The 27,698-nt window shown below is 46.5% G+C and overlaps 1 protein-coding gene across 1 annotated transcript in view; it reads left to right on the top strand.

Annotated features, from left to right (window-relative positions):
* Positions 1-27,698, top strand: part of MAN2B2 (mannosidase alpha class 2B member 2) — a 331,173-nt gene that overhangs the window by 208,593 nt on the left and 94,882 nt on the right. Inside the window, exon 12 of the mRNA XM_086964114.1 lies at positions 24,156-24,347. Coding sequence (XP_086820240.1) covers positions 24,156-24,347 — 192 coding nt within the window. The remainder of the gene's footprint in view (positions 1-24,155; positions 24,348-27,698) is intronic.

Raw genomic sequence — 27,698 nt, forward strand, 5'->3', positions numbered from 1 at the left:
TTAGGGTGGACAAAAATATTTACAACAAGGGATGGTGAGGGACAGAGTCTCTGAATTAAGCAGAAAGCTCTCACCCAGTCAAGAGATCAGGGCTAGATCCAACACCGTTTTTTAGCTCACTGCACCATCCCAGTTTCAGAACCTGGCTGTATGCAAATTAGTCTGTTCCTGTCCCAGTGCATGATGGGTACAGGGCAAACCAAACTACAAAAGCCAATTCTTACACTGGGAAGGAAACAAGCTCCCGGGGACCGGTTTCTGGCATTACAGCCGTCTTCGGCCCGGTTTGCTTGAATCCTGATGGTGCAATGAGCAAGGGTCTCACATCTGAGAATACCCTTCCACGCTTAGGGTGGACAAAAATATTTACAACAAGGGATGGTGAGGGACAGAGTCTCTGAATTAAGCAGAAAGCTCTCACCCAGTCAAGAGATCAGGGCTAGATCCAACACCGTTTTTTAGCTCACTGCACCATCCCAGTTTCAGAACCTGGCTGTATGCAAATTAGTCTGTTCCTGTCCCAGTGCATGATGGGTACAGGGCAAACCAAACTACAAAAGCCAATTCTTACACTGGGAAGGAAACAAGCTCCCGGGGACCGGTTTCTGGCATTACAGCCGTCTTCGGCCCGGTTTGCTTGAATCCTGATGGTGCAATGAGCAAGGGTCTCACATCTGAGAATACCCTTCCACGCTTAGGGTGGACAAAAATATTTACAACAAGGGATGGTGAGGGACAGAGTCTCTGAATTAAGCAGAAAGCTCTCACCCAGTCAAGAGATCAGGGCTAGATCCAACACCGTTTTTTAGCTCACTGCACCATCCCAGTTTCAGAACCTGGCTGTATGCAAATTAGTCTGTTCCTGTCCCAGTGCATGATGGGTACAGGGCAAACCAAACTACAAAAGCCAATTCTTACACTGGGAAGGAAACAAGCTCCCGGGGACCGGTTTCTGGCATTACAGCCGTCTTCGGCCCGGTTTGCTTGAATCCTGATGGTGCAATGAGCAAGGGTCTCACATCTGAGAATACCCTTCCACGCTTAGGGTGGACAAAAATATTTACAACAAGGGATGGTGAGGGACAGAGTCTCTGAATTAAGCAGAAAGCTCTCACCCAGTCAAGAGATCAGGGCTAGATCCAACACCGTTTTTTAGCTCACTGCACCATCCCAGTTTCAGAACCTGGCTGTATGCAAATTAGTCTGTTCCTGTCCCAGTGCATGATGGGTACAGGGCAAACCAAACTACAAAAGCCAATTCTTACACTGGGAAGGAAACAAGCTCCCGGGGACCGGTTTCTGGCATTACAGCCGTCTTCGGCCCGGTTTGCTTGAATCCTGATGGTGCAATGAGCAAGGGTCTCACATCTGAGAATACCCTTCCACGCTTAGGGTGGACAAAAATATTTACAACAAGGGATGGTGAGGGACAGAGTCTCTGAATTAAGCAGAAAGCTCTCACCCAGTCAAGAGATCAGGGCTAGATCCAACACCGTTTTTTAGCTCACTGCACCATCCCAGTTTCAGAACCTGGCTGTATGCAAATTAGTCTGTTCCTGTCCCAGTGCATGATGGGTACAGGGCAAACCAAACTACAAAAGCCAATTCTTACACTGGGAAGGAAACAAGCTCCCGGGGACCGGTTTCTGGCATTACAGCCGTCTTCGGCCCGGTTTGCTTGAATCCTGATGGTGCAATGAGCAAGGGTCTCACATCTGAGAATACCCTTCCACGCTTAGGGTGGACAAAAATATTTACAACAAGGGATGGTGAGGGACAGAGTCTCTGAATTAAGCAGAAAGCTCTCACCCAGTCAAGAGATCAGGGCTAGATCCAACACCGTTTTTTAGCTCACTGCACCATCCCAGTTTCAGAACCTGGCTGTATGCAAATTAGTCTGTTCCTGTCCCAGTGCATGATGGGTACAGGGCAAACCAAACTACAAAAGCCAATTCTTACACTGGGAAGGAAACAAGCTCCCGGGGACCGGTTTCTGGCATTACAGCCGTCTTCGGCCCGGTTTGCTTGAATCCTGATGGTGCAATGAGCAAGGGTCTCACATCTGAGAATACCCTTCCACGCTTAGGGTGGACAAAAATATTTACAACAAGGGATGGTGAGGGACAGAGTCTCTGAATTAAGCAGAAAGCTCTCACCCAGTCAAGAGATCAGGGCTAGATCCAACACCGTTTTTTAGCTCACTGCACCATCCCAGTTTCAGAACCTGGCTGTATGCAAATTAGTCTGTTCCTGTCCCAGTGCATGATGGGTACAGGGCAAACCAAACTACAAAAGCCAATTCTTACACTGGGAAGGAAACAAGCTCCCGGGGACCGGTTTCTGGCATTACAGCCGTCTTCGGCCCGGTTTGCTTGAATCCTGATGGTGCAATGAGCAAGGGTCTCACATCTGAGAATACCCTTCCACGCTTAGGGTGGACAAAAATATTTACAACAAGGGATGGTGAGGGACAGAGTCTCTGAATTAAGCAGAAAGCTCTCACCCAGTCAAGAGATCAGGGCTAGATCCAACACCGTTTTTTAGCTCACTGCACCATCCCAGTTTCAGAACCTGGCTGTATGCAAATTAGTCTGTTCCTGTCCCAGTGCATGATGGGTACAGGGCAAACCAAACTTCAAAAGCCAATTCTTACACTGGGAAGGAAACAAGCTCCCGGGGACCGGTTTCTGGCATTACAGCCGTCTTCGGCCCGGTTTGCTTGAATCCTGATGGTGCAATGAGCAAGGGTCTCACATCTGAGAATACCCTTCCACGCTTAGGGTGGACAAAAATATTTACAACAAGGGATGGTGAGGGACAGAGTCTCTGAATTAAGCAGAAAGCTCTCACCCAGTCAAGAGATCAGGGCTAGATCCAACACCGTTTTTTAGCTCACTGCACCATCCCAGTTTCAGAACCTGGCTGTATGCAAATTAGTCTGTTCCTGTCCCAGTGCATGATGGGTACAGGGCAAACCAAACTACAAAAGCCAATTCTTACACTGGGAAGGAAACAAGCTCCCGGGGACCGGTTTCTGGCATTACAGCCGTCTTCGGCCCGGTTTGCTTGAATCCTGATGGTGCAATGAGCAAGGGTCTCACATCTGAGAATACCCTTCCACGCTTAGGGTGGACAAAAATATTTACAACAAGGGATGGTGAGGGACAGAGTCTCTGAATTAAGCAGAAAGCTCTCACCCAGTCAAGAGATCAGGGCTAGATCCAACACCGTTTTTTAGCTCACTGCACCATCCCAGTTTCAGAACCTGGCTGTATGCAAATTAGTCTGTTCCTGTCCCAGTGCATGATGGGTACAGGGCAAACCAAACTACAAAAGCCAATTCTTACACTGGGAAGGAAACAAGCTCCCGGGGACCGGTTTCTGGCATTACAGCCGTCTTCGGCCCGGTTTGCTTGAATCCTGATGGTGCAATGAGCAAGGGTCTCACATCTGAGAATACCCTTCCACGCTTAGGGTGGACAAAAATATTTACAACAAGGGATGGTGAGGGACAGAGTCTCTGAATTAAGCAGAAAGCTCTCACCCAGTCAAGAGATCAGGGCTAGATCCAACACCGTTTTTTAGCTCACTGCACCATCCCAGTTTCAGAACCTGGCTGTATGCAAATTAGTCTGTTCCTGTCCCAGTGCATGATGGGTACAGGGCAAACCAAACTACAAAAGCCAATTCTTACACTGGGAAGGAAACAAGCTCCCGGGGACCGGTTTCTGGCATTACAGCCGTCTTCGGCCCGGTTTGCTTGAATCCTGATGGTGCAATGAGCAAGGGTCTCACATCTGAGAATACCCTTCCACGCTTAGGGTGGACAAAAATATTTACAACAAGGGATGGTGAGGGACAGAGTCTCTGAATTAAGCAGAAAGCTCTCACCCAGTCAAGAGATCAGGGCTAGATCCAACACCGTTTTTTAGCTCACTGCACCATCCCAGTTTCAGAACCTGGCTGTATGCAAATTAGTCTGTTCCTGTCCCAGTGCATGATGGGTACAGGGCAAACCAAACTACAAAAGCCAATTCTTACACTGGGAAGGAAACAAGCTCCCGGGGACCGGTTTCTGGCATTACAGCCGTCTTCGGCCCGGTTTGCTTGAATCCTGATGGTGCAATGAGCAAGGGTCTCACATCTGAGAATACCCTTCCACGCTTAGGGTGGACAAAAATATTTACAACAAGGGATGGTGAGGGACAGAGTCTCTGAATTAAGCAGAAAGCTCTCACCCAGTCAAGAGATCAGGGCTAGATCCAACACCGTTTTTTAGCTCACTGCACCATCCCAGTTTCAGAACCTGGCTGTATGCAAATTAGTCTGTTCCTGTCCCAGTGCATGATGGGTACAGGGCAAACCAAACTACAAAAGCCAATTCTTACACTGGGAAGGAAACAAGCTCCCGGGGACCGGTTTCTGGCATTACAGCCGTCTTCGGCCCGGTTTGCTTGAATCCTGATGGTGCAATGAGCAAGGGTCTCACATCTGAGAATACCCTTCCACGCTTAGGGTGGACAAAAATATTTACAACAAGGGATGGTGAGGGACAGAGTCTCTGAATTAAGCAGAAAGCTCTCACCCAGTCAAGAGATCAGGGCTAGATCCAACACCGTTTTTTAGCTCACTGCACCATCCCAGTTTCAGAACCTGGCTGTATGCAAATTAGTCTGTTCCTGTCCCAGTGCATGATGGGTACAGGGCAAACCAAACTACAAAAGCCAATTCTTACACTGGGAAGGAAACAAGCTCCCGGGGACCGGTTTCTGGCATTACAGCCGTCTTCGGCCCGGTTTGCTTGAATCCTGATGGTGCAATGAGCAAGGGTCTCACATCTGAGAATACCCTTCCACGCTTAGGGTGGACAAAAATATTTACAACAAGGGATGGTGAGGGACAGAGTCTCTGAATTAAGCAGAAAGCTCTCACCCAGTCAAGAGATCAGGGCTAGATCCAACACCGTTTTTTAGCTCACTGCACCATCCCAGTTTCAGAACCTGGCTGTATGCAAATTAGTCTGTTCCTGTCCCAGTGCATGATGGGTACAGGGCAAACCAAACTACAAAAGCCAATTCTTACACTGGGAAGGAAACAAGCTCCCGGGGACCGGTTTCTGGCATTACAGCCGTCTTCGGCCCGGTTTGCTTGAATCCTGATGGTGCAATGAGCAAGGGTCTCACATCTGAGAATACCCTTCCACGCTTAGGGTGGACAAAAATATTTACAACAAGGGATGGTGAGGGACAGAGTCTCTGAATTAAGCAGAAAGCTCTCACCCAGTCAAGAGATCAGGGCTAGATCCAACACCGTTTTTTAGCTCACTGCACCATCCCAGTTTCAGAACCTGGCTGTATGCAAATTAGTCTGTTCCTGTCCCAGTGCATGATGGGTACAGGGCAAACCAAACTACAAAAGCCAATTCTTACACTGGGAAGGAAACAAGCTCCCGGGGACCGGTTTCTGGCATTACAGCCGTCTTCGGCCCGGTTTGCTTGAATCCTGATGGTGCAATGAGCAAGGGTCTCACATCTGAGAATACCCTTCCACGCTTAGGGTGGACAAAAATATTTACAACAAGGGATGGTGAGGGACAGAGTCTCTGAATTAAGCAGAAAGCTCTCACCCAGTCAAGAGATCAGGGCTAGATCCAACACCGTTTTTTAGCTCACTGCACCATCCCAGTTTCAGAACCTGGCTGTATGCAAATTAGTCTGTTCCTGTCCCAGTGCATGATGGGTACAGGGCAAACCAAACTACAAAAGCCAATTCTTACACTGGGAAGGAAACAAGCTCCCGGGGACCGGTTTCTGGCATTACAGCCGTCTTCGGCCCGGTTTGCTTGAATCCTGATGGTGCAATGAGCAAGGGTCTCACATCTGAGAATACCCTTCCACGCTTAGGGTGGACAAAAATATTTACAACAAGGGATGGTGAGGGACAGAGTCTCTGAATTAAGCAGAAAGCTCTCACCCAGTCAAGAGATCAGGGCTAGATCCAACACCGTTTTTTAGCTCACTGCACCATCCCAGTTTCAGAACCTGGCTGTATGCAAATTAGTCTGTTCCTGTCCCAGTGCATGATGGGTACAGGGCAAACCAAACTACAAAAGCCAATTCTTACACTGGGAAGGAAACAAGCTCCCGGGGACCGGTTTCTGGCATTACAGCCGTCTTCGGCCCGGTTTGCTTGAATCCTGATGGTGCAATGAGCAAGGGTCTCACATCTGAGAATACCCTTCCACGCTTAGGGTGGACAAAAATATTTACAACAAGGGATGGTGAGGGACAGAGTCTCTGAATTAAGCAGAAAGCTCTCACCCAGTCAAGAGATCAGGGCTAGATCCAACACCGTTTTTTAGCTCACTGCACCATCCCAGTTTCAGAACCTGGCTGTATGCAAATTAGTCTGTTCCTGTCCCAGTGCATGATGGGTACAGGGCAAACCAAACTACAAAAGCCAATTCTTACACTGGGAAGGAAACAAGCTCCCGGGGACCGGTTTCTGGCATTACAGCCGTCTTCGGCCCGGTTTGCTTGAATCCTGATGGTGCAATGAGCAAGGGTCTCACATCTGAGAATACCCTTCCACGCTTAGGGTGGACAAAAATATTTACAACAAGGGATGGTGAGGGACAGAGTCTCTGAATTAAGCAGAAAGCTCTCACCCAGTCAAGAGATCAGGGCTAGATCCAACACCGTTTTTTAGCTCACTGCACCATCCCAGTTTCAGAACCTGGCTGTATGCAAATTAGTCTGTTCCTGTCCCAGTGCATGATGGGTACAGGGCAAACCAAACTACAAAAGCCAATTCTTACACTGGGAAGGAAACAAGCTCCCGGGGACCGGTTTCTGGCATTACAGCCGTCTTCGGCCCGGTTTGCTTGAATCCTGATGGTGCAATGAGCAAGGGTCTCACATCTGAGAATACCCTTCCACGCTTAGGGTGGACAAAAATATTTACAACAAGGGATGGTGAGGGACAGAGTCTCTGAATTAAGCAGAAAGCTCTCACCCAGTCAAGAGATCAGGGCTAGATCCAACACCGTTTTTCCTTATGCAGATTATAGCAGGTATTTACCAAAGGCACAACTGCAAATTAGTGAATATAATTGAAATCCATCTCCTTAAGAAAGTTCCAGTTCTCAGGCGTTCTTATTTCATTTGTAAATTGCACACTTTTTTTGCAAACAGAATAGTATTTTTCAAACCAACCTATGTACTATTAGGTTGGTTCACAAAACACTGAATCACAGGGGGTTGCACAATGACCAGCTTAATTCATATCCATTAGTCAGTGCCAATTTGCAATCCTCTGTGATTGACTGAAATCACAGAAATGGTGGCCTCCCATGGACAGCACACCATGACTGCATTCAAAAACAGAAAATGTCTCCCTCCTGAGGTTTCCAACATGATTACCAAAGGAAAATGCATCCTAACAGGACCCATTTCCTTTGCAAATTAATTACCAACCCCCACTCAGTGGTCATTAGCTCATCAGTGATTTGTGACAACAATTGCAGTCTTAGCCTATCAGTAAATTGCTTTCCGAATTGGGAAGGTGAATAGTGAAACCCCTTTCATGAACCCTCCTATGTTCAATTTAGAATCAAACGTCCTTTTACTACTGGAAAGAATTTTCCAACTCATAAAAGGGGTAGTTAATGATAAGCACTTTTTTGTTGTGGTTACAAACTCTGTGATTTTGAGACATGAGGCTCTTAGGGCTACAACTGGCTTAGATGCAGGCACTAGCTTATAAGTAAACCTGGTCAAAATTGAAATTACACCCAAGTAATTAGGGTAATTTTAGTAGTTCTTCATTAGCTCCTGCAATTCAAAATTTCGAGAAATTATGCTGTTCCAATTGTGTAGAAGTAGGAGAAATTTGAGACAAAAATCCTACCGTAGGAGCACAGGAATAACACATTTTGGGAGCGGATGCTACTCTTCCTATTCTGTTGCTTTTAGCACATATTTCTTGAAGCAAAATTCATCCTAAGGTCCATTTTGTAATCAGAGGTGCATTTTTTGCTTATAAAATAGCGGGTTATGCTCCTCACTTAATTTTTCTGTCATTTTGCATAGTTACACTATAGCAAACTTCGCAAGTTACACCCACCTCTACTTTAGATCTAAAGGTCCCAAATGTTTGAATGTTTCCCAGGTATTTTGACGGACATGGCACAGAATGTCACTCCAGCACAGGCTAAGACACTGCAACTTGGGAGGCCCTTTAAAGAGCTGTCTGGTGGGCCACAGATGTTCCGACTCCTTTACATTTACCAGCAGAGGTGGTTAATTATAAAGTCGAGTCGAATCTTTGCAAAACTAATTGAAGCTGTTTGCTCTTGTACTTGCTGTTGCTCACAAAGCCATGGGAATGTACCAGGGTCAGATATAGGCTCTGAATGTATGGCGTTACTACGCCATTTATTACCCCGCAGTAGGTTAAAACTCGGACGTTACATCATCCGCGATGTTACCATGCATGGCTTTAAATGGCAAGTCGTTTCTACGACTTGCACTAGATGGCGCTCTGGATTTAGGGATACTATAAATTACTATTCCTACTCCAGTTAGCGCAACAGTAGGGAATGTGTTGGATTTCAAATCCAACACATTCCCTGGTGCTGCACGCCATCTAGAGCAAGTCGTTGAAACGACTTGCGATGTAATGCCATGCGTGGTAACAATGCGGATGATGTGCGGATGATGTAATGTCCGCGTTATCTACCCGCCTAGTATTACCAGCGTTGTAAAAGTTGTTTCCCCTAGGCTCCATATTCTCAAAATACCTCAATTTCTGCAAAAAATAAGGTAAGTGCTTTCTGGAATTATTCAGTTCATTTAACAAATCAGAGAAAGCCCCCTGAAAACCATGGCTTGTGAGAGCAATGACCAACTGGAAATGTTTTATCCTAGTGACGTAATGCCATCTGATATTTGATTTTTAGGGGGATCTTAACAAACTAAAAACAACTGCGCTGGCCCCTTATGAAGTCACCAACACAGGACAGTTGAGATACTTCATTCCCTTCTCATGACAGAAGGAAGGAAATCTATGGACCGATTTAGAGTTTGGGGGATGGAGTCGGGGCGGTGGACAATTTTTGCCTTCACACCTACTGTTTTCTGAATTTGTTTTTAGTCAAGTCAAGTCAACATTTGTATAGCGCACTACTCACCCAGAGGGTCTCAAGGCGCTTGAGGGAGGGGGGATCGCTACATATCAAATAGCCAAGTTTTGAGTTGTTTTCTGAAGGAGAGGTGGTTCTGTGTAAGGCGGAGGCGGGTGGGGAGAGAATTCCAGGTTTTGGCCGCTAAGTAGGAGAATGATCTTCCTCCCATGGTGGTTCTTCGGATGCGTGGAATAGCGGTGAGGGCTTGATTGGACAAACGTAGTTGGCGGGTGGGGGTGTAAATGGTCAGGCGCGTTTTGAGGTATCTGGGTCCTAGGTCGTAGAGGGCCTTGTGTGCGTGGGTGAGAAGGCGGAACGTTATTCTCTTGTTGACGGGGAGCCAGTGAAGGTCTCTCAGGTGACCGGATATGTGATTGTGGCGGGGTATGTCTAGGATGAGTCGGGCGGAGGCGTTCTGAATGCGTTGGAGTTTTTTCTGTAATTTGGCTGTGGTTCCGGCGTAGAGGGTGTTTCCGTAGTCCAGTCGGCTTGTGACAAGTGCATGGGTGACCGACTTTCTTGTTTCGGTAGGGATCCATCGGAAGATCTTTCGGAGCATGCGTAAGGTGTTAAAGCATGATGATGAGACGGCGTTGACTTGTCTGGTCATCGAGAGGGAGGAGTCTAGAATGAATCCCAGGTTGCGAGCATGGTGCGTTGGTTTTGGTGCTCTGCCTAGGGCCGGTGGCCACCATGAGTCGTCACATGCAGAGGGGGATGATCCTAGGATGAGGACTTCCGTCTTGTCAGAATTCAGTTTTAAGCGGCTGTTCTTCATCCACTCGGCTACGTCTTTCATTCCTTCGTGTAGGTTGGTTTTGGCGGTGTTTGGGTCTTTGGTGAGGGAGAGGATCCGCTGTGTGTCGTCCCGCGTAGGAGATGATGTTGAGGTTGTGCTGGCGTGCGATGGATGCGAGGGGGCTCATGTAGACGTTGAAGAGGGTGGGGCTGAGCGATGATCCTTGGGGTACGCCGCAGATGACTTCGGTGGCCTCTGATCTGAAGGGGGGGAGGCGGACTCTCTGGGTTCTTCCGGCAAGGAACGAGATGATCCAATCCAATGCTTTTTCTTGTATCCCGTCGTTGCTAAGCCGTTGTACAAGGGTGCTATGACAGACTGTGTCAAACGCTGCGGAGAGGTCCAGGAGGATGAGGGCAGCTGTTTCCCCGTTGTCGAGTAGTGTTCGGATGTCGTCTGTGGCTGCGATGAGGGCGGTCTCGGTGCTGTGCTTGGCTCGGAAGCCGGACTGTGAGGGGTCGAGGGAGCCGTTAGACTCGAGGAAGGCAGCAAGTTGACTATTGACGGTCTTCTCTAGGACTTTGGCAGGGCATGGGAGGAGCGAGATAGGGCGGTAGTTCTTAAGTTCAGTGGAGTCTGCTGAAGGTTTCTTCAGGAGGACACTGAGTTCGGCATGTTTCCAGCTTTCTGGGAAGGTAGCGGTGTTGAAGGAGCAGTTGATGATATCCCGGAGTTGGGGTGCGATGATGGAGTCGACCTTGTTGAAGATGTGGTGAGGGCATGGGTCGGTTGGTGATCCGGAGTGGATGGAGTTCATCAAGCGGATGGTGTCTTCAGTGCTGATCGGGTTCCATGCGTAAAGGGTGGTGGTGGGTTTCAGTTCGGTGGTAAAGGGAGTGGGCTGGTCACCAAAGCTGTTATGTATGTCAGCGATCTTGCTGTGGAAGAACGAGGCTAGAGAGTCACAGAGGTCTTGAGAGGGAGTGATGTCATTGGTGTTGGCGCTGGGATTAGTAAGCTCTTTAACGATGCTGAAGAGTTCCTTGCTGTTGTGGGCATTGTTGTCGAGTCGAACCTTGAATGCTGATTTCTTGGTGGATCGAATCAGCTGGTGGTGTTTGCGAGTGGAGTTCTTGAGGGCGGTCATGTTGTCTGTGGTTGGGTTTCTTCGCCAGGCTTTCTCCAGGGTGCGGCAGTTCTTTTTGGAGTTCTTGAGGTCGTCATTGAACCAGGAGGCTTTTTTGCTTCCTGGCTTGTTGTGATGTTTTTTCAAGGGTGCCAATTCGTCAGCGCAGTGGGTGATCCATTGTGCGAGATTGATGGCTGCTTCATTTGGGTCCGATGATCTGGCGGGAGGGTTTTGGTTTAGCGATGTGGTGAGGTGGTCGGTTGTAATTTTGTTCCAGTTTCTGCGGGGGACTTGTTGTGTGTGGTGGTGGGTCGTGGTCATTCTGAAGTTGAAGTGGACGCAGCTGTGGTCCGTCCAGTGGAGTCCTGATGCGTGATTGAAGGAGATGTGCTTGCTGGAGGAGAAGATTGGGTCGAGCGTGTGTCCGGCGTAGTGGGTGGGGGTGTTTACCAGTTGTTTGAGTCCGAGATTGGCGAGGTTGTCCAGAAGGGTGGTGGTGTTGCTATCGTTGTTCTTTTCCAAGTGGAAGTTGAGGTCCCCTAGGAGAATGTAGTCCTCGGAGGGGAGGGTGTTTGGGCTGATAAAGTCAGTGATGTCTTTGCAGAATTGTGTGCGGGGTCCTGGTGGTCTGTAGATGAGGGTGCCTCTAAGTGTGGTCTTGGGGTTGGTGTGTATCTGGAAGTGAAGGTGTTCGGAGGCTGTGAGGGGGTCGTCGGAGCTGGTCGTGATGCGGATGGTGTTCTTGTGGACGATGGCGATGCCTCCTCCTGTTTGGTTGATGCGGTCCCTACGGATAATTTTGTAACCGTCCGGGATGGCTATGGCGATGTCGGGCGCTGATGAGGTGTTCATCCAGGTTTCTGTAAGAAAGGCGACGTCCGGTGTTGTGGTGTCGAGAAGGTTCCATAGTTCGATGGCGTGTCTGTGGACCGAGCGAGTGTTGAGCAGGATGCACTTCAGGTGGTTGTTGTTTGAGCTCTGTTTGGCGTTTGTGGTTGTAGATTGGTTCTTGATGCAGCAGAACTTACAAGATTGGCAGGTGAAGGGTCCATGGGTGCGTCCTGGGGCGGCTTGGTGGCAGTTGGGGAGTCGGCCGGTGTTGAGTGCAGAGAAGGTGGCGGCGTCGTATCTTAGGCGAAGGAGTGGTTTTTGCGGGGGCCAGGGGTCTGGCGCTGGGCGTGGTCCAGGCGCGGACGGGCGTAGACGGGCTTACCTTTGGCGCGCCTTCGGCGCGCATAGGGCGCGTCCGCTGCGCGTAAATTGCACTGCCATGATTGGATGGTGAAGGGGGGCGGAGCGAGGGAGGAGCAGCTGGGAGGCAGGAGCGGGGTGGCGAGTGGGGAGGGGATCGGCTGTGGATATTGTAGGGAGCGGGGGTGGGGCCGTGGGGGAGCAGCGGCAGGGAGCGGGGAGGAGAGCCAGGCTGGGGCACAAAATGGCACCAAACAACAACAACAACAATGCAGGGCGAGATCGGGGCGCAGTCTAGCACAGCCTAGCACAGATACTGAACAAAGCGGCAAATGCGATACCACAGAAATCAAAACAGAGCGAGGGGCACAGTCTGGCACAGGTACTACTACAATCTGCAAATACGATACCACACGAAGCAAGCAGGGCGAGGGCACAGTCTGGCACAGGTAGAGGACACCACAGGTAGAGGATATCACATGAGGCAGAGCAGGGCGAGGGCACAGTCTGGCACAGGTAGAGGACGGCCAGGAGCGGGTGGAGCGACCGGTTCTGACTGGGTTCTGACTATTGGCACTAAGACTGTTAACCAGTGCTAAAGTGCTTGCACTCTCTCCCTAAAACATGGTAAAAATTGTCCTACAACAGATTGGTACATTTAATTTATCTGTAAGTCCCTAGTGAATGGTATTACAGGTAGAAGGGGCTTGTAAATTAAATGCTACTTCCTTGTGCCACCTACGAAAATAGAAATTTTAAAGCATGTCTCAGGCCTGCCAATGCAGCCTGTTATGATGTTTTAAGATGTCATTTTGACCTGACAATATAAACCTTTTGCCCACCCCAAACGTTTTATTTTTTTAATGTGTACATGTCAACCTTAAGGTAGGCCCTAAAGGCTCGTAGGGCAGGATGCAATACCAAAAGTAGAATATGTGTGTTTAAGTTTTGCATATCCTGGTAGTGAAAAACTCATAACTAGTTTTTCATTACTGTAAGAACTCTCTCCCCCATTGGATAACACTGGGCTAACTTATTACATTTAATAGGTGCTAACCTATGATTGAGAGCAGGTAGGGATGTCATGTTTGGCCTCAAATGAATTGTAATACAAATATTATTTTATGAAAGTTGGATTTTATGTCACAATTCTAAAAATACCACTTTTAGAAAGTTGGCATTTTGTTGTCCTAACAATGTGGTGCCTGCTACCGTTGTCCTGGGTCACATGACTATAAATGGCTTTTCTGTACACCTCCCAAACAGTAAAGCAAAAGGGAGTAGGTGTGGGCAGCCTGGGCGATCCTGTCAGGATGGCTGGCTGCAAAACTGTTACCTTCCCCTCTTACACTTCTAAGGGCTTTGAAATGAAGTAACCAAGGAATTTGACGCCAACCTTTTGTCATCCCAGACTTCTTAAAGACTAGACAGGGGTGAAGGGACTAACTTTTCAGACCAGATGTGGGAGTAAGACACAAAGGCTGGCACCAGGTGAAATAGTTGACCCTCAGAACACCTCTTCAGTACATTCCTGGACCAGTGGAAGGCATCATAAGGACTTCCTTGTATCCCAAGGAATTGCCCTGCTGCTTGAGGACTACTTTGTACCTCAGAGGACTGCCCTGTTGCTACTAAAAAACTGCCCTGCTGCTTAAGGCCTGCCTTGCCACTGAAGGAGAACTGGACCAACGTCCTGAACCCAGGACTACCAGATTAGCTGTAAAGGCTAGTTGCCCAGTGGGACATCACAAACTCCAAAGACCATGACCCGTGCACCTGGCCTCTTCTAGAGTGACTCCTAACCCTCAAAGTGGTGACCCCCAGCGAATGGACCCTTGGAAGTGCCGTTAGAGGTGCCGGTCTAGTCTAACCTTAAAACTTGGGACGTTAATACTTCTTCACCAAAAAGTGCCATGGGAACTGACATAAGACTGGGACCAACCTGCCAGCCAACCAGCCCAAGGTGCATTGCCGGTCAGCCTGACTTCATGATAGCTCCCACTACGTTCTTCTCCACCACAGCAAATTCCCCATCCTTCTTCAAGCGCCTTGAGACCCTCTGGGTATGTAGCGCGCTATATAAATTTATTGACTTGACTTGACTTGACTTGACTGTTCAGCTGGACCTCTCTGCGACAGTATCTGGCCTCGTAGAACCCTCTTTTGCTACTGCTGGCAGCCTTGTCCTGCTGGTAAAAATCTTCACCAGGCTTGATGGCGACAGGCTCCCCATCGAGAACAATTACCTCCTCGGCCTGGAAATCCATCTTCTGCACAATGCTTTCTTCCACCCTCGTCAACAGCTTCAATGAGAAATTTCGTCCAGAGCTCCTCAACAACTTCTTCACCTAAGACACAGCCTGCTGCCTTGCCCCTCTGAACTCTACCTCCTTGTAGACTTTTTTTCAAAAGTCTTCTAAGTCTAAAGGTAAGCTGACACTGGGCCCAATCCACCTCATGCATCTAACTCACACTCCAACATTCACCTGGTATTGTGCGACAAGATACCCGCTGTTGAAGCTTTGATGTTTTCGGTGCTATTTTTCGCAAAAAACTATAAATGTTTGTAACTCTGGTCTTACTGATTAGGTTTAAATCTTTTTCTTATCATTTTATTTATTTAAATGTATCCTAATGTCTAAATTGGTTTGGGGGTTTTCTTGTGTTGTGTTTTCACTTTATTACTGTTGGTATATTGCATAAATACTGTGCCTCTAAATTAAGCCCAGCTGCTATTAGTGCCAGACTACCAAAGGTTTAAGCAAAGTTTTATTTAGTGACTTTTGTGGTTCACAATTGTGGTTGTTGCTTGAGTAAGGTTTCACCCTCCTCAATCAATAACCCAATTTCTTACAGGCAGGAACTTCTGTCTTGACCGTTTTTCTCTATACAGGAAATTTTGACGGACAATAGCGTCAAATATGATGGCGGTCTGGCATACTTTGCTCTAATTGGAAGCTTGCTTTTGAAAAACAAAAAACTAATGGCCCCTACACGCTGGAAGTTTTCTCCGAGGGTGTCAAGATCATTATTGTTTTTCCTGTCCCTTACAGTCCGGTTTTACCCTAAATAGGGTGGACAGTGTATGGGTCATACTCTGACAACCCCTACTCTGTCGGGCCACTAGAGGAAATATTCTGCTGAAGATCCACAAGCAAATGAATAGGGCTATATTTAATTGAACTGAATATCATTGTAATATGATTGAATTCCCATTAAATCAGAGAAGGACATAAGAGTGTCAAAGACACACAAGTTAAAGTCAGAGAGATATTTTATTAATTGACTTTATTACTAATATTGTAGGAAATAAGACTGCTACCTCCATTCTAATGACCTACGGAGCAATAATTTCACAGTGTGAATCTACTGTTGATGTTTCAACTCTGATTTGGGGTGGTTCTCTTTTAATGTATTTTTCTGGCTGTAGCTCAGACACAGCCTTTGTGCTTAGTGATGGCTCTCACAGCAGTAGCAGGGCTGGCTCCAAGCTGGAGTATCCAAATAACACAATAAAGAGTGAGATCGCAGTACATGGCAGTCATCAGCCTTCCTGAGCAGACATAAGACAGACAGATGGTGGGAAAAAGCATTGCTTAACAACTATGTCACCTTTAATAAGAGACACTTCAGACCTACCCCTCACTCCTTGCATCTATCCTATTTTGTCATTCAGGAAGAACTACTCAGAAGCCTTTTGCTGATAAGAACCTCGTGGAATTTCTATTGGTAGCCTTTTATCCATCCTCCCTCACTGCAATGTCTGGGTCTTTATCTTCCAGTCACACTAATGCAGTTAGTACACTTTCACTTCCTCTGTCTATGGAAACTGTATCTACTTTCCATCGCATCTTGCAAAATGCATCCCACTGGTCCATGCACTTAGACTTTCTCCACACATGGAGTCTTACTTCTACACACTTGCTTCATATTCACCGTACGTTGAATATCAACTCAAATGACTGGGACTCACACAGACCTTTTGTCTAATGCTGAAGCTGTCACTGCTGGCCTTGGTTCCTGGTGCTATCAGAGCTGGCAATCAGCCCTTTGTTATTCCGAATCTCTATATATAGAACATCTGAGACAATCTATCTGGAGCTTCTCTCACCCTCTCTTCTGCGTATCTGAGGCTTCTTATGATCCTGAGCACCCCTTTGCTGATTTCCATAGCTCTTTGACCCACTTTGATAGCCATTATCCATTTTTGCTGACTTTAGCCATTTGAGTTCTCAAACCATGTCTGCCATTCTTCACAGACAGCACTCTTTTGCACCCAACCAACTTTAGGCCCCTCTGCCTAGTTTCAGTTCCTCTGACCTCAGGTCCACCAGCAGACTACCTCGACCGCATCAGCCAGTATCTGTGATCGCTCAGAGTGTAACAATCCTGGCTTTTTATTCAATTTGCATCTTCTGACTTTTTAGCAAATACTAGTTCTATGTGTGGGCAAAATAGGTGGGGGGTTCTGACAGTTGACAGTATAAGAAGTGTGAATAAGGACCGCTTACAAAACGGATATCCTAACACGTCAAGTAAAATCACATAGGTGTCCTCCTGCTCCCTGTCTACTTTCTTCTCCTCCAGGTCCTTCTATGCCTTCTGTTGTTTGTCCTCCTACTGGTCCTGTTCCATGTTCTCGTTTTCTGTGTTATTTTTGGTCCTCCCTAGTTCTGGTACTGGTTTTCTGAATCTGGTACTCGTGGTTTTAGTACTTCCTTACCCTCGTCGTCTTGGCCCTTCTTTGATTATCCCACCATAGGCCTCCTGATCCTCGTACTACTGACCTTCACCTTGATCCTGCTGGGTCCTTCTCCACCTATCCCTGTTGTCCTGGTTCTTCTAAATCTGGCACACCTACTCTTCTTGTTATGGGTCACCCTGTTCTACTTGCCCTGCTCCCTGTCTTTGTGGCCCACTTGGTACTCAATCTACGGGCCCTGGTCCTCCTCTTGGGCTGGGCCTGATCGTTTTGCTTCTGGTCTGGCTTAATTGGTCCTTGTGGCTCTGGTTGCCCCCTGATCTTTACCAGTCTGCTCCTGCTACCCCAGTTCAAGGCCGTCCTGCACTAATTGGTACTTCAGGTACTCCTGTTCTAATTCCTGCTTATTCTGATCTTTCCAGTCCACCGAAGCCTCCCCATAATGCCCCTTGTCTTAATGTCCCTGGTCAGACAAGTTCTACTGATCCTCCTCCAACTTGTCATGATACTCTTGGCCTTGGTCCTTCTGCTTCTTGTCATGCTAATTCTACACTAATTTGTCCACTTGGTCCTGAGCCTCCTTGTTCATGTCTATCCTGTGTGATCATCCTGGCTCCTATAATCTTAGCCCTCCTTGTCCTGGTATACCAGGTCCTGATACTCCTGGGCCTCTCTGACTTGATCTTCCTTTTTCCCTTGGTTATGGTTCCGGTAGTCCTTATTGCCCTAGCACTCTTATCTCATGTCCTGCTGACTCTTGTTTTTTGGCCACTTCCTTCTGATTCTCCAGGTCCTGTTCTCCTAGTGTTCGTCATTCTCAGTCTGGTTTACCTAGCACTGGTTCATACCCGTATAAGAACGTCTTATCCCTGTATTTCCTGGTCTGTATGTTCATCATTCACATGTATTCCTGCACCCAGTCTTTTGGATCCTGTGGGTCTCCTTGTTCACAGCCCCCTTGACATTTTCTTACCCCTGACGTCAATTATTCCTCACAAACAGTGTTCTCTTCCTGGTTGTGTACACACTACACATGATCCTTTTGTTTCTGTTCCTCCTTGTTTGGGTCTTTGTATCCTAATCCTGTTGGTTCTGGTGTTCCTGCCAATCATGGTCCTCCCAGGCTCTCTTCACCTAGCTCTTCCTTCCTGATCCTCTTGACCCTTGTCCCCTTGACCTGGTCATTCTGATCCTTCTCACCCTGCGCATCTGAATCCAAGTACATCAGTTCCTGGTCCTGATGGTCCCCCCAATCCACCTGGCCTCTTGTATCCTGGTCCTGTTAGGCCTTGCCCTCTTAGCCCTTGTCTTCCTAGTTTCTATTATTCTGATCTGCCTGGCCTTGTCCTTATGACCCTACAAGCACTGCACCCAATTGGCTGGGGCCTCTTGGTTCTGTTTCTGTTTGTCTGGGTCCTTCTGAGCCTTGTCCATTTGGTCCTTGTCCTCATGGACTTCCAGGTCATGTACCCATATTCTTACTGGCTGTTGTTGTTCTCCTGATTTTCCTCAACCTGGTCCTGCTCGGTCTTGGTGTTTCTCCTTCACATGGTACTTTGGGCCCTGTGATCATGGTCCTCCCAGCACTCCTAGCAATTGCCTGTCACTCTTGTTGTTGATCTTTCAAATCCTCCGTGCTATGGACCCGATTCTCCTGACTCTGGTCCTCCTGGAATCTTAGGTACTAGCCCCGTCATCTTCTTAGCTAATTCTTGCCCCCGATCAACTTTTATGTGTTTGATGTACTGCCCTTAGTGGCAAATGTGTGCCCAGATGTTTGTCCTTAACTCACTGTACTACAAGAACCAAGCTAACATGGCTTATGTGCCCTTATCAGGGTGACATCGGTCCTAGGTGGCTGGTGTTCCAGCTCAGTGAGGACCTGGCTTAGCAGTTCAGGCTGGATTGCTTACATGTTGAGCAGGTTGCAGGCTGATTTGAATATGGCTGGATCCAAACTGAGGTGGCATGTTGAGCAAAAGATCGATGGGTTAGGATGTTACCCCGAGCTATTGCCAGTGGTTAGATCAATTGTAGGCATTCCTCTCATCAACCTTTGTATGCTTGATGTACCCCTGGTCTTATTGGCCATAATCTTCTTAATCTTTCTGGTCTTCCATGAGCTGGTCCTGATTCTTCTGCTACTTGTACTTGCCCTTCTTAATCAACTGATGCTGGTCCTCCTTGCTCTGGTCGTCCTGGCAATCTTGTTTCTCATCTTCCTATCTAACTTCTTCCGAGCCCTGTGTCCTGGACTTTCAAGGTGTGGTCATCCCAGTCATAATGTGCCTGGTTCTGATTCTCCTTTTCCTCATCATACTGGTTCTCCTGATCCTAGATTCCAGGCCCCGATCCTCTTTTCCCTGATCTTTATTGTTCCCCATGTCCTTTGTTTCCTGGTCCTCTTGGAACTGTTCCTTTTGGCTTTGTTTGCCTGTGTCTGCACAGTCCTTGTTCTTCTTGAGATTATGTGCCCATTAGCCCTGATCCTCATGGTCCTAGTCCTTACAGTTTGGCTTCTCCTGGGCTAGTTCTCATAGACCTCGTTCATCTTCCATCCTAGTCTTGGTCTCCTTGGTGCTAATCATTCTGATACTTCATGTCTTGGTGTTACCATAAACCTTTCCTTTTTGCCATGCTGACCCTTCATGGTTACCCCAGTCTTCACCCATCTGGCTATATTTCTTTCTACTCTTCTTGACCCTGATCGCCTTGTCCTGCTTCTCCTCACCCTGAACCTCTTAGCCCTTGTTCCGCAGGTCATGGTCTATGTAGCCTTCCATGTCCTTCCCTCTTATTCTTTATCCTTCAGGTTTGTCTTGTCCTGGTGCTCCTGGATCTATTCCTTATCCGCTCGGTTTTTCTGACACTGCAGCTATTGATCCTGGCCTTCTTGATCCAAGTTCTCCTTGTTTGGGTCCTCCTAAGCCTGGTCATTTTGGTCCTGGTCCTCCTGGCCACCACTGCCCATTCCTCTTGGTCTTCAAGATCCTAGTTAGCCTGCTTAGATCTGATCGTCCTCACCCTAGTCCTGCTACACGAGATGATTGCTGTACCCCACTTGGTAATCCTAAACTTTCTGGTCCTTTTTGGCCCTGTTTATCATCCTTATAGTCATGATCCTTTCAGTTCACCTGGTATTACTTGCTCTGGTTTTCTGGGTGCCCCTGGTACTGCATCCCCTGGTCTTTCCAGTTCCTCTCCTGCTTTTTCTAGTCTCCTGGTACTTCTGGCAATTGCCCTCCAGGTCCTGAACTTCGTAGTCCTGTTCAGTATCCTGATTCTCCTGCCCCTGGTCCTCCTGCACCTTGCCCTCATGGTTTTGCAAATTTGGCACTCCGGTTTAGGCAGTCACTAATACATGTGTCGTTGTATTAAAAACTCTCCAAAATGTACTCCCATTTCTACCTTTCTCTGTTAGGAAAACAGTGGGTTCAGGCTCTGATTACCTCTAGGCCGAACTACTCCAATACCCTATATCTAGGTATCTCTAAAAAAAACTAAATTGTTCAAAATTCCTCAGTCAGGTTACTATTTATGCGTTTTTTAGTTTTCTGGAAACGTAGGGACCTTCACTGGTTACCAATCTCTAAGCCCATCCACTTTAAGATATTGTTGCACATTCAGATAAAGGTGAACAGGGTTGGCAAATTAGGTCTAGAAACATTTTCGCCTTTTATATTCCATCCAGACCTTTGAGGTCAATGGATGCATTTATCTTGCAACCTCTCAGATTCCACTCTGTTAAATGAGGTGGCAGTTCTGCTTCCTTCCTGGGAGCTAGATTATGGAATGGCCTGCCTCTAGCCCTCCATTCAATCACAGATCAGGTTCTCTTTCGTGAAGGACTTAAAACCTGACTCGTCAAGCATGTTTTCAATTCATTGCTTGCCTTCCCTTTCTCGGTTAGCAGTCTGACATTTGAAGGGATTTTTAATCAAGTAATTACCGCCTAGAAGCTCTCTTCTGAGCATTTTGGTGCTCTATACATTCTCAGTTCATTTCTGTAGAACAGGATCTTCGCCAGTTAAAACGCTGACAAGCATGTTAAAAATTGAAACCACCATTGCCAAGATACATTGTGCAGGTGACTAAAATGTCAGTGTGGCTGAAGGGGTACTCATAACTAGGGTTGCCACCTTTCCAAGAGAAAAATATCGGCCATTTGTTTTTGTTGTGTTAAGAGTCTACAAAGGCCCGGACATGAAGCTAAATAGGTCTTTAAGCAAAATCAAATGTATTCATTTGTAGCATGACTTTTATGCCTTTGTTTATTATAAAATATTAGTCAGGGTTTGTTAATGTAGCTCCATAACAGTCTAAAAGTACTTGCTATTTATATTTGTTGTGAGAAGTATGTACAGATAAAAATACCGGCTTTTACGTGATTTTATCTCTGTACCTGCCAGGACATTAAAAAAACTGTGGGGCTGATAGAGATCTGGCCAAGTGGCAACACTGCTCATGACGTAGGACCAATATGCATAGATGCTTGAAACCCTTTCTGCTAAGTGAATAGTATGAACAAGTGTGTTTATTCACGAGCAGCTGAATTACCCATATGCAGTGCTTGCCTATCTCCTGCTTTCACTTCCCCATTCCACAGAAGCCCCATTACTGTGTCTCATACAGTTTACCTATTGCAAGTGTCTCAAAGCACTGCGCCTCCATGAACCATTTGCTGACTGCATGTGTTCCTCACTCTGGGGTCCAGATACCACCTATCTGTCGCATAGCCTGTTCATGCTGTTTGTTGACTGCTCCTCTGTTGCAAGGTCTGAAATACTAAGCAAGCATAATCCTCTAAAACGAAGCCTAAAACTAGCACAAGACCTTCCATAAGAAGCCCAAAAAAGAGCCCAGCCATCAGAAATCATCAAAAGGAGGAATAGGAACATGATTATGAGTGAATAAAACCTATACGTAACATGCTTTAAAACTATACTCATTCTCCCGCATGCATCAACCTATTTAGGAAGTGCAAACGGTGCGAATCAGTAAAATCGACCGTTTGCACTTCCTAAATAAGTCTTTGGGATGCATCATGCATTTTTGTGAAATTCGCTATTTTTAGCGATTTCCAAAAATGCGATTGCTTTGAAGGAATCGCAAATTTGCGATTCCTTAAAAGCAATGCATGATTGTTTTTCTAAATGCGAATTAGCAATTAGGAGGTACAAATTACCACGAGGTTGAACCTCGTGGTAATTTGTAAAAAAGAAAAGAAAATCGCAATTTGTTAAAGCCTTCCCATTGATCCCGATGGGCCTTTTGGCCCATAGGAATCAATGGGAATTGCGAATTCGCACTTTGGAATTCGCATAAGATTTGCGATTCGGTAAAAATTGCGATTTTGACCGAATCGCAAATAATTTGAGAAAATATACATGCATCCCAATTTGCGAATTCCAAATTGCGATTCTCTATTTTTCGCAATTTGGAATTCGCAAAAGGCCGGGATGATGCATGTGGCCGATTGTTCTTTGCAGACAATGCTTCTTGACTGCGGCACAAAATATCTGTGTGCTATCTCCTGACGCTCCTGAAACAAGTATAATTCATAATTTGTTTGTGAATACTAACATATCATAAATGTCTTATTCAAAATGTATGTGACTATTTTTCACCTTTAAACAGCTTCGCTTAATTCATGCACTTGCTGTTATACAAACTATCGTACATTCGTACATGCACTTTCCAAACATGCCAACATTTTAGAAGAGGAAAGTGGGAGATTTTACAAAAGTAATCAGAATGTATTTCTCTTATTGGATTCTGTTGAAGCAGAGGCAATTTCAGGCATGAGACAGCCAAAATAAAGACATTTTGATTTTAAAAGTCAGGAGTCTCTCGTCAGAATCATGTCTACTGGCACGTCTGACTTTGAAATGCTTCACACATGCTGCATCCTCATTACAGGATGGCCACCATTGCCTAAAGCCTCTTTTCTCTTCACGGCCGGCTAAATAAAGAACTCCTTCACAGTATTTGTCTGGCCTCCCATCAAATCATACATCATCTCTTCTAAACCGAGATTATGCACCATTGCAGAGATTAAGTACGATTTGGCGGGCAGCTGAGTAAATAGCCACTTCCAAAAATATTATTCTATTTTTGCATTGTAGGAGTACTTGTTTAGTGATTGCGCAAAACTGTTTTTTCAAAAGGACCAAGTGTCTCATTACCTCATGCTTGATTTTTAATAATCACTCTTTCCTATACATATTTATTTCTCACACATATGCCAAAGTCCTGCTGAATGATGGCCTCTTCACCTGGAATATATAAAGCAGTAATTAAAGTGGTCAGGAGTTTTGCTTGAAGTGCAAGATTTAGAAAACACAAGGAAATGATGGACGGAGCGCTGAAACTTTTCAGACGCTCACCTCCAGTCACAGATCTGGGTTGAATCCATAATCGTTCTTTAATTCACTTCGCCATCCCAGTTCAGACATAGCTATATGCAAATCAGTCTTGACCCTGTGCCTCGTGGGAACAGTCCAGACCGAACTGCCAAGCCATGTCTTCCCTGGACCGAAAATAAGCATCCTGGAACCGGTTTTGGGCTAACAGCCCTCATCAGCCAGGCTAGCTTGCATCCAGTGGCAAAGTGAGCAAGGGACCCACTTCTGGGCATACCCTGCCAATTTAGGGCGAACAAGGCAAACGCAAGGAGATGATGGACGGAGTGCTGAAACTTTTTAGAAACTCCCCTCCAAAACAATAGATTTAGGCCCAGATCTCTGTACTGGGGTGAATGTTTTGCATTCTGTCCATCAATTGTTATTTTTGCATATGTCACCCTGAGTAGGACGAGTATGTCCAGACTGGAGTCAAGCTATCCTGGCTGATGAGGGGTGAAACCGGTCCTAGGATGCTTGTTTCCAGTCCAGGAAGGACCTGGACAGGCAGTTCAGGCTGAATTGTTATCATGGGGCACAGGGTCAAGACTGGTTTGCGCGTGGCTGGGGTCAAACTGGAATGGCATGGTAAGCAAAAAAACGATGGATTTAGGCCCAGATCTCTGTACTGGGGTGAATGTATGACATTGTTCTGCATTCTGTCCATCAATTGTTTTTTTTGCGAAGTGCAAGATTTGACAGAAGAAAATCAAGCAAATCAGAGGTTTTGAGTCTTGCAATATGAAGTGTTAAAGATGCATTGTTCTTGTGTTACATTGTGATTCTTTCTCCTTTACATTTTTTTCCAGAGCGGGTAACCGAACCATCGGAATGACTCAGGAGTTTCTTGAGTATCATGTAAATGGTGACACAAGTAAAGGGCCCATATCTGATAATTATATGTTCACTGCCAATGGATCAGCTGTGCAGGCCTATCAAGCAGTGGGAATGGAAATTGTGGCTGGAAAACTTGTGACTGAAATTCGGCAATATTTTTACAGGTAAGGGCATGCTCCTGATTTTCAGACTGACATGTCAAAAAACTAAGTGCCTGATTCACAAAAGTAAACTTACACTTTTGTGTGAGCTTATGATGGATTGCTATTCACAAAGGTATTTTACTAGTAGTTTCCTTACGACTGTGGTGTCTCCACACATAAAAAGAAGGGGGGGTGGGCGGTGCACACTCCAAGCTCCGTGTAGAGCGCAGAGTGCTGCTAATGTGCGCGCCGCTCAAAATTGAGCGTGAAGGCTTTTTATTCTTGTAATGCTTTGTGTGAAACTCTTCAGAAAGGGGGTGGTGATGGACAGAGTATCTGAATTAAGCAGAACACTCCTACCCAGTCAACAGATCAGGGCTTGATCCATCACCGTTTTTTAGCTCACTGCACCATCCCAGCTCAGAACCTGGCTACATGCAAATTAGTCTGTCCCTGGCCCAGTGCACCATGGGAACAGGGCAGACCAAACTACCAAGCCAATTCTTTTACTGGAAAGGAAACAAGCTTCCAAGGACCGGTTTCTGGCATTACAGCCGTCTTCGGCCCGGCTTGCTTGAATCCTGATTGTGCAGTGAGCAAGGGACTCATGTCTGAGCATACCCTTCCACGCTTATGGTGGACAAAACGATTCAGAAAAGGGGGTGGTGATGGACAGAGTATCTGAATTAAGCAGAACACTCCTACCCAGTCAACAGATCAGGGCTTGATCCATCACCGTTTATTAGCTGGAACCTTAGCCCAGTGGAGCGGAAGTGGCAATTAATTCGGGTACCTCAGAGATTATGCTTGGGAATTGACATAGATTGATGAGGTAATAGTGCAACAAGGTTGAAGAGGCTGGAGGTATACCCACCCGATCTGGTATCAATAGCAGCCAAGGTTACCTCCGGAATGATAATAACGGCTCCAATTGTGGAGCAAGGTGGTTCCCGGAGAGGGTTCGGCGTCGGATAGTGTTTAATTACCTGCTGATAAAAATTAGTGGCTCCTACTACGGAGAGGCGAAGCTTGATTTAAAGAAAAATTAACGCTGGCTGCAAAGGGGCTCCTTCCATTCTCAATCGAACTCGGAGATACGTCCCTGTGCTCAGTAGCTACTCCGAATTAATTGCCACTTCCGCTCCACTGGGCTAAGGTTCCAGTACGACTTGCCCATACAGGGCCTCCTGAGCTCATGCTTCTTTCATTCAGGCAAACAATGAATGTCCTGATGATGATCCTTTAATGCTAGTAGAATCGAAACGCCGTCAACATGATATGTGGTGTAAACAACAGTGTACTATTGTGTGCCTAAATTCCTATGTTTCCCACATATGTGAAGCAAATGCACTTAAAATTTTCTCTTTGCTCCAAATTCCTTTATGCCTGAAATACCCCTTGAATTTGTATTGTTTGATTGTATGTGTAGCACTGTGGATGCAGGATTGTGTCCCACTGTTTAATTGTTGGTTCGTCTAATTTAATATATTCATACATTGAATAAATTTCAAAGTCCGGCTGGACTTTTTTTCATTATAGTGCTTATTGTGGCCTATAATTATTGGTACGCTGATCTTTCTTGTCAAGGACCATTGTTTCTAGTTTAACTGATACCCCAGGTCCTTGCTTACCGAGTGGGTTCCCGTGTCCTTTAGTAAAAGTCCGGTTAACTTGAGACGCATCTCCCCGGACAAACGGGATGATTGCCCTAGATGTGACGTGGCAGGTGCGTCCTTCCTCCATCTGGCGTGGGACTGCCCGTTAGTTAAAGCCTTCTGGCAGTCAGTGGTGGCGCACATTCGCACAGTTACTGATCTCCGGATGGAGCTGACCCCCCTTCATTGTTTATTAGCCTTGGTCCCCAAACCCAAGAAGTGTAATCTGTCCTACAAAATGTTACAACTACTTTTAGTGTTGGCAAGGAGAAGGGTAGCGATTACATGGATGGGACAGAGGGCCCCAGAGGTGTCGCAGTGGCTTAGGGATGTGGGGGAATGGTCCCTAGCGGAAGAAACCTTCATGCAGAGCATGCGTAGAGATGTAAAGCTACAAGACGACCTGCTTGCGTGGAGAATGATGCGAGTGGTGGGAGCGACCCCCGAGGATTCGGATGGCACGAGTGCGGAGTTGTTCACCCCTGAGGATACAGGGTCTGAGAATGAGGGTGGAGGGGAGGGAGAGGGAGGGCAGTGATTTGGGGGAGTGCCTGGCCGTTCACGCACGTGTGTGATACATTTTGGAGAAGTTATGTTTTGGTCCCTGAAGGTTTCATTCCTAATCTAGGTAATTATTGCTGTCTTATCTGCCACTAGGAGTGCCATAATGAGGTGAACGAACTGCATACACATGTCTTAGTCACTGATGCCAAGGTTTTGGGTGGGTGGGTTCTATTGGGGAGTTGGGGGGTAACCTGCATAAAAGAAAAAGAAAAGCAGATCAGAATATCCTGCCGTACAGTTGCATTGCTAGGTTCATTGCCAGTTCTGGCATGCTACCACCTACCGCCGCCCGGCCTTCGGGATGTGGGCTGATGGGCCGTGTGAACAGTATCATGTTGCTTGACGGAATGTCGTTATTTTAATGGAACTGTCGGCGTAACTGTTTGTATGCTATAACTGTCTGCGACAAAAATAAAGTTTAAAAAAAATAAAATATGTCAACCAACTGCACAAAGGCAGTACCCAATTAAGCAAGAAGCTAAAAAACAGGTCAGGGAGATTTTAGATCAACTTGAATACCAAGGGGTGATTGAAACATGCACCTCTCAAATGAACAATCCTTTGTTTCCTGTCTCCAAACCAGACGATTCGTATCGTCTAGTCTTGGACTACAGACACCTTAACTCATGTTGCAAAACATTTGCGGTACAAAATTCGCACAGTGCGGCACTAATGAATAACATAGTTCGCAAAAAATACAAAACAACATTAGACATATCTAATGGGTTCTTTTGTCAAAATATTGCACCAGAAAGCAGGTATTTGACCGCTTTCTCAATAATGGGGTCACAGAAACATTTCTGTAGGCTCCCACAGGGATTCAAGAACAGCCCAGGACTATTCTCAGCCAGAGTAACAGAGTTACTACAAATGTATGATGATGAGGCATTATCTTATGTCGATGACATCTATCTCACAGACTACGACTTGAATACTCACTTGAAAAGAGTGAACACCATAATACTTGGGTTCGCAGCAGAGGGTTACAAATTCAACTTTAAAAAGTCACGAATTGCCCATCTAACTGTCCTATTTTTAGGATACGAATTATCAAGTGAAGGCGAAAGCCTAGCAGACAACTTCTTAGAGAAGTGCTCTGTACTCCAAGCACCGAAAACGCTGAAGAACTTACAATCGATTCTAGGCTTTCTGA

The sequence above is a fragment of the Lissotriton vulgaris genome, chromosome 3_2 (genome assembly GCF_964263255.1).
Source record: "Lissotriton vulgaris chromosome 3_2, aLisVul1.2, whole genome shotgun sequence".
Taxonomy (NCBI): domain Eukaryota; kingdom Metazoa; phylum Chordata; class Amphibia; order Caudata; family Salamandridae; genus Lissotriton; species Lissotriton vulgaris.